Here is a 12,315-nt window from a genome sequence, read left to right on the forward strand (position 1 = left end):
TGGACGATGAGTCACATTGTCATCTTTTCTTTGGCTGCCATTGGACTTCTCTTCTCTGGTGTTGGGTTAAGCAGTGGCTGCGTATAACAAGATGCATGTCTACTTTGAACAATGCTGTTCGGGGTCTCTGTAAGAGTGGCAATGGTGCTGAAGGCAGAATGAGGCGTGTTTCTTTTGGCATTATAGTCTATCTAATTTGGGAGGAGAGGAATAGAAGGATATTCGATGGCTCCTGCTCTACCATTACTTCTCTTTTCTGAAAGTTTTAGACCTTGTTCTTCACTGTTTTCCATTTCCACAAGCATGACCATTTCTCTCTTCAGATTGGTTGATGATCTTTTCTTTTTGTTTTGGGTGATTTAGTTGTGCTGGCTGATCATATGGTTTTCTCTGTTCTAGTCCCTGTGCTGCTGTCATGGCTGATCTCCAATGGCGAGGATATTTAATTCTCATGCTGTTTCTTTTGGTTTGCCATGGTTTTTGCTGGTCTTTGCATGGATTTGCAGTAATTTGGAGGGTCCTCCTCTCTGCATGGTCCTATTGCTGAGCTGATGAGAGGTAATACGTGGATTGGGTATGCAGGGGTTTCAACCGCTGCATGATTTTTCATTTTAATGCGTGGGAGCTCCTGAGTGGCTCTACTATGTTCTCTAAGCGTGATGATTAAAGGGCTCTTTGTTCTTGGCCTTATTTGCTTGCTGCTCCAGCTGTTAGTTGCTTTTGTTTCCTATACATAGCTGAGCTATTGCCACCTATTCTTGGCTGCTAGTGCTTTATGGATGGCTGATAATTGTGTCCTATGGGTGGCAGACAGTTATTCTTTCCTGCATGATAAGCATTCATGTCTGCCTATGCTTTCCTTACCTCGTTGATGCTGCTGCCTATGGGGGCTTTTCATGGTAGCTGTTAGTTCCAATCTAGTGGCTTGAATCCAATCATCTGGCGCCATTATTCTTTTGCAAGACTTTATGGCTTCCTCTTGTGCTCATCAGATTGACTACTCTTGGCTTCAGCCTGACTGTTCCTGTCTCCGGCTTCTCCTGCCTAGAGTTTCACTTTTTATGTTTCTTATAGTTGTAGATGATTCTTTGTCTTGGCTTGCTGCTTTTTAGCAGCGCTTGTGCAGCTGCCCTGTGCAGCTTTAATATTCCAACTTTGCCTACGTGGGGGCTGTTCATGTTTATGTATATTTTCCTATATTCAAGGGAGTCTGTTCCCTTTGCGTTGTATTACTTTTTGTACTGCAAGCTTGTCTTGCTCTGGTCTGCTCAAGGGATTCTGTTCCCTTTGCCTGGATTTATATCCAGTTGTTCTGCTGGTTTCCAGCCTGTACCGCAAGCTTGTCTTGAAAAACATTTTTGATCTATATACTTCTTACATTTGATAAAAAAAAAAAAAAACAAGATAATAACACCACTCCCACTATCCTTTTGTAAATACAAGGTTTATTCATATTTTTGATGAAATCAAATCTATTAATTATACCATCAAAATTGAATATTCCTACTCATTAAAGCTTATATTGTACATTTGTATATTGCCTTTCATGTTAGTTTTTCTTTTAAAGACCTATTATATCCATTAGGTTTTATCCTTTCTAATGGACTAATCAAGTTCCAAACTTCGTTAGTAACATGGAAGTTCATAACTTCAAGTCATTTCTTAGAATAAATATCATATATTACTTCTAAGTAAATGGTAGGCTCATCAATTACGAGCAACATGTCTTTCACAACTTGCATGAGAGGTTCTTATTGTAGAAAAGCTAACCTACTGTTGCCTTTATTGTTATTAATATATATAACAGATTACAAGAGTCATTGTCACATATATACATGGTAATCTAATCATTCTAAATACAGTATGAAATATTACAGATATCATGAAAGATTATAGGAAAGTATCATGGCTAATTAATCGTGATAGAATTATACGAATCCTATGCTGTCAATATCTCTTTCATCCCCCTGCAAGCTCAAGGTGGGAGTGAACCAATGAAGAGCTTGTCACGATTGAGAACAAACTTGGCAGAGCAGAGTGGTTTAGTGAAGATATTAGCAGTTTGAGCAGAGCCAACAACATGTTCTAACAAAAGATCTCCGCTAGCAACTCGTTCTCGGACGAAATGGACATCAATTTCAATAATTTTCGAGCCATAGGAAAAGGCCATATATAACGTGAATATTCATCAACAATGAGTAAATAAAACCAAAAACCATCATAAGAAGAGATTGATGCAGGACCCCAAACATCAGTATGTAGTGTATATAGAAAAGAAGTTGCATATGTTTGACGAGAATGAAAGGGAAACTTTGAAGATTTTCCCAGCATACAACTGTGACAAAACGTTGTAATTTTATTTAAAGATGGTAAACATAATCTGCTAAGAATTTGAGAGTGAGGGTGACCAAGGCGAGCATGCCACAGACTGCCTGGAACTTTAGTTGCTAGAAAACTGAGTGAAGGCTTTGAGAGCTGCTGCAGATTGATAGGATATAGACCATTCGCCATTGGACCTTTAAGGATGACTTGATTTGTCTTCATGTCCTTGAGAACGAATCCCCATGGATAAAAGAGAAAATAACAGTTATTGTCTCTTGTAAACTGAGATATAGACAATAATTTTCCTTTACATAACAGTATTAGTACCAGAATAAGGATGAATACCTTGCACCTCATTGGAATTAGGAGTCATGTGCTAGTTTGCACCAGTGTCGGGATACCAAGTGTCCTCTGTAGTGTCTCCAATTTGGATGGCAGCAAAAGCGTTGTATTGTTTTGCTTCTTTGTCTGAGGCGAAACAACCATCTACTTTGTGGTTTGGAAAGCCACATCGAAAACATGTAAGGTTACCTCGTCCACGACTAGATGTGCGGCTTCCACGAGTGAAGGAGGACAGCTTGGCTCCAGAAGAATTGTCAATAGGATGAGAGAAACGCACATCTTTGTTGCGTGGTTGGAAAGGCATCTTATGATAACCACCAGAACGACCACAAGCATTATGATTACCTTGAGATCTTGCATGGAAACGATTTTTGTTAGTATAGAAAGCAACACTAGATTGAGACGTTCTTGTACCTTGAAGTCTGATTTCAAAGTCACGAAGCTTGCCAATAACCCCTTCTAGAGGAGGAAACATGTCACGAGCATTGAGTGCTGCAACAATAGGATCAAACTCAGATCCTAGCCCACGTAGGATACAAATAATAAGGTCATCATCATCCATTGGTTTGCCTACACCACGAAGAGACAAGGCCAACGACTTTGCTCCGTGCAGATAATCTTCTAAAGAAGAGGTGCCTTTGGTGAGAGTTTGCAATTCTCCCTTTATTTGCTAAATACGGTCTCGGGTATGACTTCCATAAAGAGTCTCCAATACAGTCCAAGCATCATGACTAGACTCACTATTGATGACTTGGGAGAGAGGACCGTCTGACAACGAGCTGTTGATCCATCCAAGGACCAATTGATCAATACACAGCTAAGTTGCTGCATCTAGATTGGGTTGCAATGCACCATCAGCATCAACAATGGTTAATTCAGGACAGGGAACTCCATCTGTCACATATCCAATAAGACCATGTCCTCTTAAGATTGGAACAACCTGCGCTTTCCATAGAAGATAATTATTTGAGGCTAGCTTAGTGGAAATATCAGGTAAGTGAGTTTTGGAAGGTGTAAAATCTAGAGAAAGAGCAGCGGCTGGAGACAAGATTGAAGTGGCGAGGGATTCCATTGCAAGCTCTGATACCATGTAGAAAAGCTAACCTACTGTTGCCTTTGTTGTTATTCATATATATAACAGATTACAAGAGTGATTGTCACATATATACATGGTAATCTAATCATTCTAAATACAGTATGAAATATTACAGATATCATGAAAGATTATAGGAAAGTATCATGGCTAATTAATCGTGATAGAATTATACGAATCCTATGCTGTCAATATCTCTTTCACTTATTTCATTGATGCACAACATGTCCTACCAAATTTATAGAAATTTTGTATTTCTTAAGGTTCAAGCTAAAAGTTCAATGTTTTAACATTAAAAATACATTTTATTTGGATGTAGTGTTCTAAAAGGTGTAGAAAATCTCATTCTTGTATAGATAATCTTTGAAATATTTAGTCAAATATTAACTACCTCCATTTAATCGAAGTTTATTAATACTTATTTCAATCTATATTTTTAATTTTATTGCAGTTTATATTGAACCTGAATAATTTAAATTTAGGTATATATAAATTATTTGTATAATTCTTGAGTTTATAAAAATATTTTTATTATAAAATAACAATATTTGTTCTCAATAATAAATTTAATACTAAATAAAATAGAAACAATGTTTTAAAATACTAGAATAAAATAGTAATTATAATAAATAAAAAATAAAGAAAACAATTTACCGCGTAGGGGGGTGGGATGGAGAGGAAAGCAATGGAATCGTGTTGTTTGCGCGTGACCGACATGCCTTTATTCTTAGCGGGTGAGACAGACAATCTAGCTGTTAATAATGGCTTTTACCCAAGAAAGAAAGAAAAGTATATATGTCCGAACTCTATAAATAAAAGACAAGACATCTCCATCATATTCTAGACACAACACCAAAGCCAAAGCAATCAAAACCTTAATAGCTCTCGTCTTCCTTGTCAGTTCCTGCCTTAAAATTTGTTACTTTCAGAAAAATTAAACTAAGGTACAGATTCTTGGCTTCTTCTTTTATGTTTCTTGTGTGTGTGTGTGTGTGTGTGTGTGTAATTCCACGTATCAACCTGAAACTTCTATCAGGTATCTCTTTTTTCTTCATAATTTATAAATATATTATATTAGATTTTTATAGGTTGTTCCTAAATTTCTTCTTCCCTCTGATCTGTTGTTTCTTGATTTGCTGGGCTTACAAGATTCTCTTCTTGCCATCTTGTTTCTGTGATATTATTCATTCTGTGATTGTGGAGTGTTTTGAGAGAAATCATCCACACGGGTTATTCTCCGTGGTAGGTAATTGAATAGCTCTTGGCATGGACTAGGATCTCCATTTTCGTCTCATATTTTGACAATGCTTTTTCTTTAATCCTTCCAGATGGGAGAATAATGTTTTGATCTTTGGTCTATGCGATTATATTTGGAATCTTTTGGGATCTCTGTATGCATATGTTTGTCTTCTGCAATGGAGACGTATAAAACATCAACGGCATTTTTTAGATCATATATAAATTGAAGAGCTTTTCTGTATCAACAATCTGTTCATTTTGAATCTGTGAACAGGAAGTAAATTGAGATGTTAATGACATTTGGAATGGGCTGTGGGATTGCGTAAAAATGAAGGGATTCTGCAATGAAAATTGAAAAGAAATGAAATAATTTGAAAATGCCGAAGCATTAACTAGGCATTGTACTATTTACCATGTTCCCTGTGTTTATATTGCTTGCAGCTTGCAAGAATTTGAGAGGATGAGCATCTATAACAGCTTTTCTTTTGTTGCTTATGAAGGAGGCAGTTTTGGGATGGGCATTAAAATTTATGGTTCTACCTAGCTTAGGTTCTGTGCTCTATAGGCTACTCATAATCGCTTGTCATACAGGCATTTGCTGCTGTATTAGTTTCATTTGAATATTCATATCAGAATTTCTCGTTGCTTATTTGTTACAATTGGTACCTTTTTTACTAATTGGTATGCCACTTTCTTCAGGAAATTTGAGCTTAAGCGAGAAAGGGTACTCTACATTTCAATTTCAAATTTTCACCAAGAATCCTGAGATGGAAGATACATCTGAATCTGTCATTTCTGCTGCTGGGGTGCATGAAAAGGTTGTGAAGGAGGATATCCATCTGAAAGTCAAGAGCATGGATGAAGAACCAAATGACGAGAAGGGAGCTGAGGTGGAAGCTGAATTGAAGGCCAAATCGGTAGAAAAGGAAAAGCCAAAGGAGAAGGAGCAGCATAAAGAGAAAGACAAGGAGAAATCAGAGAAACATAAGAAGAAGGATGTAGATGAGGGGGGGGAGAAGAAAAGCAAAGATAAGAAGAAGGGTGAAGAGCTGGAGAAGAAAACGAAAGAGAAGGACAAAGAGAAGGAGAAGAAAGGAAAGGAAGGAGAGGATAGTGTTGGTAAAGAGTCAGAGGTGGACAAGGAAGCTGGAGAGGCTAAGAAAAAGGAAGAGAAAAAGAATAAGAAAGACAAGGATGATAAGAAGAACAATAAAGAAGAGAAGAAGATAAAAGATCATGGGGTTTCAAGGGATGAACAGGAGGATAAGAAGGAAGAGAAGAAAAAGAAAGATAAAAAAGAGAAGAACAAGAAGGACGAGGATAAAGATTTGAAGGATACAAAAAAAGCGACAGAGGAGTACAAAGATCAAGGTTTTAGTGTTGAGGATGAGGATAAGAAGAGCGAAGGGGAGGAAGATAAGAAGAAAGGAAAAGAGAAGAAGGTCAAAGATAAAGGGAAGAAGATCGATGAAGATTCTAAGGAAGAAACAAAAAAAGCCAACGATGGTAAAGAGGATAGAAAAGAGGGGGAAGTGAAGGAAAAGAAAAAAGATAAGGAGAAAAAAGAGAAGAAGAGCAAAGATGAAATTAAGGAGGAAAAAGATGATGAAAATGAGGGGAAAAAAGAAAACAAGAAGGATGAGGAGAAGAAAGAGAAAAAACACAAGGATGGAGCAGATGATGACATAAAAGATGGAGATGAAAAGAAAAAAGAGAAGAAGAAGAGCAAAAAGAAAAAGGACTAGGAAGAGAGAGTAGAAAGTATTTGTAAATATGCTCTGGAGCCAATCGATGTGATGTTGGTTACACGTAACTTTGATGTTATTAATATAAAACATATTTATTATTAATAAAAGTTTTTTTTATTTTTAATATTTATTTATATTAATTAATGAATCTAGAGTAAAATATAAAATTCATAGAACAAAAATACTTTTGCAACTGAAATTGTAAAGTTGTTATAATTATGAGATTTATATTGTATTAAAGTATTGTTTCTAAGTGTTTATGCGCAATATTATATTAAGATTGGACATTAATTATAGCTATTGAGATTGATGTATATTATATTCATTTCTTTATAAAAGGAAATGGATGCTCTTATAAATTGAGGTATGATGGATACTTAGAACTAATAAGCATATGCATTATAGATGACATGTACACTGAACTGATCCACAAGGGAATTATATATGGAGAGATCACCTATATCTATAAAAAGGCTTTCGTGATAGTTATGTAAGTGATCATTGAATTTGAGATCACTAAGTTATCTTATATATGAAATGTTATGCTTTAATCCTAAACACACGGTGTCCTAATCAAAAGGTAACAAATGAGCATGTATTGGGTATACATAAACTATATAAAAATATTTGAGTAATCAAAAAAAGATTCATCACCCTATGTAAATTAGAGCAAATGTTTTATTTATTCTCAAATAGTATTGATTGTGAATCCTTAGTTAAGATGGAATAAATTTTGAAAAGAATTTTAAAATCTTATTCAAATAATCAATAACTATAATGTTGAAAAACTAACATGATTTGACAAAACAGATATACTTCATGCTAAAATATCTAAATCGAAGCATTTTGATAAAAAAAAAATAATAATAATTACACTAAGAAACTAGTTAGTGAAAAGTTAAGTCAAACTACTTATAACTTTCGTAATATTTGAAGGATTATGACAAGTTGCTAGATATTATATTTGATCTTCAAATATAAATAAAATCAAATATTAAAATTGATAATAAATTAAATTTTTTAATCTGTTTAATCTTATTTTATTTATAATTATGATTTATATTTGGATCAACTTATAAGGAAACTTAATGAGTCACACACATAAAAAACAGTTGGTTAAAAATTAAAAAAAAAAATGATTAATAAAGTGTGATTTGATTATAAATAAATTTAAAAAATTGAGGATTAGAAAGTAATTAATACATGGGATTACAACTCTAAATATGGAAACAATGAAGTAAGGATTTAATTGAATGAATTTATAAAATTATCCTAAAATAATATATGTAATATTATTTAAGGGAAAATTAATATTGTCATTTATAAAGTTTTTAGGTTTTTTTATAAATAGAATATTTTACCTTTTATTTTCAAAAAACAAAAAGATTAGAAGGGTGAGAAAAGTATAATACATAAAAACTTAAAAAAAAAAATAGCTAGCACATTAAGATATAACAATTTCTTTTTTTCTAAAAGTGTATATGAGACTTTTTTACTGATGATTCGTGTAAATTACTATCAAAAACCAGATATTTGAATAGCTTGTAATTTGCGACAACTTAATTTTAAAACAAATATTCAAAGTAAATATATATATATATATATTCTTATTTTTAGATAATTTTTATATAAATCCTAAACAATTCTAGATGTATCTAGTCTAGTCTAATCTAATCCTTGAAATTCTATAAATTTTTGCTAAGGATATATATTTCAGGAAACTCAACACAAAGAACACAGGGATGAAGCTACAGTCAAGGTGCGAGGCTGAGGTTACTCACAAGCTGAAGAAGAGGAGAAGCAGAAGAAAGATAAGATACAAAAAGGTAAGGAGACAAAGAAAGAAAATGATAAGAAGGAGAGGAGTGATAAGAAAAGAAAACCCAATGAGAAGGACAAGATCAGAGACGTTGACAAGCCGAACAGAAGTTAGAGAAGATCAATGGAAAAATAGAAGCTCATCTTGAGAAAAAAGATGAAATTGAGGAAGATAAAAGAAGCCGAGAGTGGGAACAGCACTGTTCCTGAGAAAGAAAAGGATGCCCGAAGCCAGGTGCGGAGTAATCCCTTTTGGGAACAGCTTCGTTCTATAGTTTTTTGCGAGTATGATCCTTTTCCATAGTAATTATATGTTTCTTTTCATATAACTATGGATTAATGAGAATAGAATGTGAATTACTACCACCTTTGATGAATAAAAGTACTATGCAGTTTTACTTTTGTTCCATTGCCTATAATTTCTTTTATGAAACTCGCATTTGAAGCATCCTTCAAGTTGCATATTCTTCATTCAGTAGAATCCGTTTAGTTTCTTCACTCCGCTGTTGTTTCATATCATACATCATTTGGATCCACCAACGAAACTTTTAGCAGTTCATCCTAGGCATTTAACACTGATATTTTCCTCTTGGTTCCCTGTTTGATAGTGCTCGTTAGTTTTAACATGGCGTGCCAGTGTCCATCTGGCCTGCCAGCTAGACGTGCTGTCCAAACATGGTATGGATTGTCCACTGCTGTTAGTTTTAATGACAAAAAAAACTTCACATTATACCTGCACATTCTTTGGACATCCATTTTCAGCGATAGTTGTTCTTGCTGTGAACGATGTCTTTTAGTGCTCCAGTGTCATCATCTTTGTAAGATTTGCAGAATTTAGTACATATATTCTCTCGCGTGCAAAGCTAGTGGCTAAAATGAGGTGTTGAACAAAATCTGCCAGTGGCTAAGGCATTCGATGTCCAATTCAGGTTTTAGACTGTTCTGTGATCACAAGGTGAATGATTTTGTTCAAGGAGATGTTGCATATAGATCTATGCATTGTCCTGGTAGTCTGTGGTAAGTATTTTTCATTTGCACTCTACATAATTTTACTCGAGAAAAATAAGACAATGTTTATATGTGTGTATCACTCTCGAAAGCAGCATCCCAGCAAATTTTAGTGACAAGGATTCTTGATCATTAGGTTTTACAGTATCAGGTTAACCCATTTATCTTGCAGAACCTGCAAGCAACAGAGATTCCTGCAAGGTTGTTTTTTGTTAGAATTTGAACTCAGGATGTGTTGTGTGCCTAACCACAGTCCTTTTGCTAGGATTTGAACTGAGGATTTGGTGTGTTTAATCAGTCCCTGGTCCGAATCTTTGTCAACACACTAAATAAAGGCAGAAATTTTGGAATCTTTTTGCTATTTTCCCTTTATTTTTGTGATAATGACCAAACAATATGCAATGTTAATGGCCCTTTATCTACCAGATTTAACAAAATGATGTCTAGATTGTCTTGGTAGGTTTGGTAGTGAGGCCAAATCCAAATGGGAAGAGGGGATCATAATGCTTATCGCCAATGTTCATAGGCAGCTGATCGACAGTCTTGAACCATGTTCGTGAAAGCGTGCCGGTGAAACCATAGTCACCAAATAGAACATCAGCAACACCTTGGCCTTCACTTCCAGGGAGCCAGGCAGCAACAAGAGCATCCATCAAGTTTACATATGGTTGGATTACAACAGGACGCCCGGAAATGATGACAGTAACGCATTTTACAGTTCCACAGACGTTCTGAATCGTGCTTGGACCAGGTTCTGATATTGTCAAGTTCAAGCTGTCTCCAAATGTCTCTGCATACGGCGGCTCTCCTACCACAACGATGGCGTAAGAGAAGTTGTTAGACTTGACGAAGTCTGCATCAGGATTCTCCTTGTACACAACTTCAGTGCTTGGATCAACAGTATTTTTTATGGCGGTCAAGATCGTGGTACCTGCAATTCATTTTTAGCTAACCTCATTAAACGGATTACAGAGCCTAAAGAGAGGTGCTGTTGCCAAGAAATATTTCAGAAAAAACCCCCCTAATGGCTATTTTCCTTCAGCTACTGTTTCAGCAGTCACTGATATCGAAAATTTAGTTTCTTGTTGGGCAATCGGAACAGAACTTATCAGGTTTTATTCCATTAAAACAGATGGATGCTATTACTAGAATCTGAATTGCGAGATGAAATGAGAATGTACCACTCGTGAGGTTGTTGCCACCGAGTCCCTGCCACTCAATCGTCCACCCACCACATTGATAACCGAGATTATCTGCATGACTGCCGGCAACAAGTATTTTTGTTGCCTTTTTAGGAAGGGGTAGCAATGATTCGCCATTCTTTAGCAGCACAAGTGATTTCCTCACAGCTTCTCTAGCCAATTCTCTGTGCTCCTGTTATCATTACATAATATTTTAAAGTTCATTTCTATCTTCTTGTTACTCGTTATACAAGGCAGGGAATATCTTAGTTTAGGTAATTAACCTGGCTACCAAGCTCATCGACTAGACTATTATCAGCCAGGGGGTTCTCAAAAAGACCCATCGTAAATTTAACTCGCAAAATTCTCTTCACTGCATCATCGATTCTGCTCATGGGGATGACTTTATTTTTCACGTGGGATGTTAGGCCATCAATGAACTCTTTGTAGGTGTTTGGAACCATGATCTGCAGCATGCGATTTCCAGAACAAGTATTAGAATTCTAAAGCACAAGATAATGAATAATACTGTTGAAGGAAAAAACCATTAATAAGAATTACCATGTCAATTCCAGCGCTGATTCCTGCTTGAATGGAATATGAGTAGTTAGCATGGGGTGGAGAAGTGATCCTATCAATGCCCTCCCAATCTGAGATGACAAAACCCTGAGGCAATCAATAGGCATTAGCACACAGCTCTTGGATTTTTATTCTCAGATGGTTTAGGATGGGAAACCCTAAGCTAAGGAAATCACTTTACCCTGAAACGAAGAATGTTCTTGAGAAATCCAGTGACCATGTCATGGTTGGCATGCATCTTAACTCCATTCCAGCTCGAGTAAGAAACCATAACAGTTGACACACCCTTGATAATGGAGTTATAGTAGCCTGGCATGTGGATGCTAAGCAAACCGTGTCTGCTGATTTGTGTATTGTTCTCATTGATGCCTTTTGTTGTTCCACCATCACCCACATAGTGCTTGGCACAAGCAGCAACTTTTGTTCTGTGAGAAGCCCCCAGATCATCAGGATTCAGGAATTAACAAATATTAGAGTGAATTCATCCAAAGATTTTACAGAAACTATGAAATCAATTACTATGAATAAAGATCCTCTCCCCTTAATGATGTGTTTTCTATTTGTTAAAATGGACTTGATAGCTCAGTGAAATGAAGGGTTGGGGGAATGAGAAATATCTTAGTACCGCACTGGAGGTAGCTTGATAACACCAATTATCTACTTTTCATACTTCCCCAGTTGCCTAATTGCCTTCCCAGCCAAAGAAAGGGAAAGAAACAAGATAAACAAAGAGAAGGGCCACCAAGTGTGGAGACTGGAGATCTCAGCAAGTTGATCCTAAGAGTCAAAACTTGGAAGTTTGATAATACCAAGTGGGCATATTTTATCTTTATCCTTTTGAAGCTTTTCTGCTGTTTTCTTCACAGGTTCCTTTCATATGCGCTAATAATAATAATAATTAGTGGAAAGCATGTCTCAACTCTCATGCCACCAAACAAGGGCTTCAAACCTAACACAAAGTCCAAAAAGGTTTCCATCAAATGAA

General features: G+C 35.8%; 3 protein-coding genes across 3 annotated transcripts; 1 reads left to right on the plus strand and 2 right to left on the minus strand.

Moving 5' to 3' along the window:
- Positions 1–2,698: 2,698 nt before the first annotated feature.
- Positions 2,699–3,754, minus strand: LOC140955044 (uncharacterized). Its single transcript, XM_073406578.1, has 2 exons — positions 3,517–3,754; positions 2,699–3,300 (listed from the first exon to the last, which is right to left on the minus strand). Exons 1-2 carry the CDS (start codon positions 3,752–3,754, stop codon positions 2,699–2,701), a joined length of 840 nt encoding a protein of 279 aa, XP_073262679.1.
- A 718-nt stretch (positions 3,755–4,472) lies between these two features.
- Positions 4,473–6,874, plus strand: LOC118056765 (uncharacterized). Its single transcript, XM_035069105.2, has 3 exons — positions 4,473–4,546; positions 4,687–4,793; positions 5,696–6,874. The coding sequence occupies exons 1-3, from the start codon at positions 4,473–4,475 to the stop codon at positions 6,739–6,741; spliced, it is 1,227 nt and encodes a 408-aa protein (XP_034924996.2). The 3' UTR covers positions 6,742–6,874.
- A 3,038-nt stretch (positions 6,875–9,912) lies between these two features.
- Positions 9,913–11,983, minus strand: LOC118056762 (uncharacterized). Its single transcript, XM_035069101.2, has 5 exons — positions 11,512–11,983; positions 11,313–11,417; positions 11,036–11,218; positions 10,752–10,944; positions 9,913–10,501 (listed from the first exon to the last, which is right to left on the minus strand). Exons 1-5 carry the CDS (start codon positions 11,644–11,646, stop codon positions 10,014–10,016), a joined length of 1,104 nt encoding a protein of 367 aa, XP_034924992.1. The 5' UTR covers positions 11,647–11,983; the 3' UTR covers positions 9,913–10,013.
- Positions 11,984–12,315: the final 332 nt, after the last annotated feature.

This window comes from Populus alba, chromosome 19, assembly GCF_005239225.2.
Source record: "Populus alba chromosome 19, ASM523922v2, whole genome shotgun sequence".
Classification (NCBI taxonomy): Eukaryota; Viridiplantae; Streptophyta; class Magnoliopsida; order Malpighiales; family Salicaceae; genus Populus; species Populus alba.